The 2,218-nt window shown below is 37.6% G+C and overlaps 1 protein-coding gene across 1 annotated transcript in view; it reads right to left on the reverse strand.

Annotated features, from left to right (window-relative positions):
- Nucleotides 1–1,558: 1,558 nt before the first annotated feature.
- CPZ (carboxypeptidase Z) overlaps nt 1,559–2,218 on the reverse strand; it is a 123,557-nt gene continuing 122,897 nt past the window's right edge. Inside the window, exon 11 of the mRNA XM_019526408.1 lies at nt 1,559–2,043. Coding sequence (XP_019381953.1) covers nt 1,679–2,043 — 365 coding nt within the window. The 3' untranslated portion in view covers nt 1,559–1,678. The remainder of the gene's footprint in view (nt 2,044–2,218) is intronic.

Below are 2,218 nucleotides of genomic sequence, written 5' to 3' on the forward strand. Positions count from 1 at the left end.
GGGATGCACTATGTGGATTTATAGTAGAGTAGGAGTAGCTTTTTTATTTCTTTGATTTCCTGAAACCACAAACCCATTATAATAAAAAGCACAATTATTAGCATTATAGCCAAAGCTGGGGAATCTATTTTAAAATAGTATCTTTATAAAGGAGTGAGGCTGCCAGAGAGAAAATACACAGCTAATACTAAGCAGTTAGGGCAGTGTTCTGACTTCAAGATGGTTGCTTTTGAAAACACTTTTTATAGTTCACAGCTGACACTAATGGTTTATAAGCCTTTTCTCAGCTTCTGAGAGCAATGGAGTATTTTTAGCTTGGAAATAGATTCTGCTTGCTTGCTTGCTTGCTTTAAATGGCATACTACTAACTTACCCCCCATTATGGCATGCCACTTCTGAATCTAAATTCCCCATAAATTAGTTTTCTTTCAGGTTTTTCTTCCTACACATTTCAGAAGTACAGTACAAGCATATTTTAGCAATTCAATTTGATAAGGGTCAGTGGACGAATACTGTACTTTCCAAGCATTCTCATTGATTTCAATGGGACTACTGCTAATACTGGGCACTATTCAATCTAAGGAAGCCTATCACAATCTGGCCACTATCACTTTTTAAACTATTATTATTATATTTTTTTTAAATACTGTACAGGTCCTTGTGAGTTGTAGGCACAGAGAAATCAAGTTCTGGATTTTCAAATAGAATTTGGGAAAATTTTACTTCAAAAGGTGCCTATACACAAGCGCAGAGGCTGCTTTGATATGCTGTAATTACAGCACATTGAAATAGGCTCGGTTAATCAAGTCTGCTGGAGTGTGGTAATTACCGTGCTTCAGCTAGGCTCGTGTCTCATGTACCAGAATCCCCATGCTTCAAAATGGCAGTGGGGGTGTTTTATCTACACCTTGCCAAATGAGCTTTAGATAAAGCACCCACACCACCATTTTGAAGCGCAGGGATGCTGATACATGAGACTTTCCAGGCACTTTAATAAGAGCAGCTCTTGGAGCCACTCTAATTACAGCCTCGCCCCCTGCCCCCCTGCCATCCCCAGAGCATGTGTATAGATACCCAATGGTTCCTTATTAAAAGATTTTTCCTAAGCCACTCATCCTGCTACCTTTTTGCTGATTCAAAGGCAGAATTCTTCTTTCCATATTTCACATTTCTGAGAGTTATTTTACAAATTAATACTGATATCAATTGAAGGGTTTATTTTCCCCATTAATCACTGAAAGCTACATTGGAAGACTTAATGTACTAAGCTTAATATGCCGAAATAATGTATAAAGAAAAAAAGCCTTTTCCGAAAGGGCGTTTTCAGTTGCAATAATGAATGTGTTAAGACATGTATGAAAATGTATTCCTGCAGGTACTTTAGAACCTAATAAATAATGAATTTGATGATTAATTTCATGGGCATAAGGACAGCACATTACTCTGAAAAAACTGCATGGAACCTAGCCTTTGAACAAATGCATGCTAATTATTTAATATATAAAAATGCTTGAATATAGGCATTTGTGTGAAGAAGGAATAAAAAAAATACAGAAAGTGAGGTTGAATTAACATTATATTTTCAAATTAAACAGATTTAAATATTGCCATTAGCAAACAAGGCAGAACGGCTTTGATGGAATAGTAACATAAGAAGGTGAGGGAATAATATTATGACTTAATTACGTTTAAGCAACCACAGAGGTTTATGCTGATCTAGAGAACTGAAATAAGACCACCACCAAGGCCTGTCTCTATTCCGTGTAAGGTCTCCTCTTTCATCTCTTTGCCCCGGCTGTGCATGTTGGGCATGAGGATCAAAATGTTCCAGGGGGTCATATTGATCACGCATGGCTTCCATGGGCCTACGGAGAAATGTATTTGGCCAAATTTCTGAAGGTCGTAGGACAAAATCTACCCGCCCTGCCCTTTTCATCTTGACAGGCAGAGTGACCTTTTTTATCACCTTGCTGTATCCAATAGCATGGGCACTGATTATGTATGTTCCTGGAGGGAGGAGTCTCCAATAGTCACCGTCATCAGCTGAAAAAAAAAAGAAAAACAAACTGGATAACTTAATTCTTTCTCAAGCTGCATTCATATTTTCCAAATGTTAATGTACACACATATACATGTATGTGTTAGCAGTAATCATATAAAGACAGATATACAGAGACTTAGAAGATCTCAGCACCCAGCAGGAGCCCGACTTTTGAAA

This window comes from Gavialis gangeticus, unplaced genomic scaffold (assembly GCF_001723915.1).
Source record: "Gavialis gangeticus isolate Ggan-Ray unplaced genomic scaffold, GavGan_comp1, whole genome shotgun sequence".
NCBI lineage: Eukaryota > Metazoa > Chordata > Crocodylia > Gavialidae > Gavialis > Gavialis gangeticus.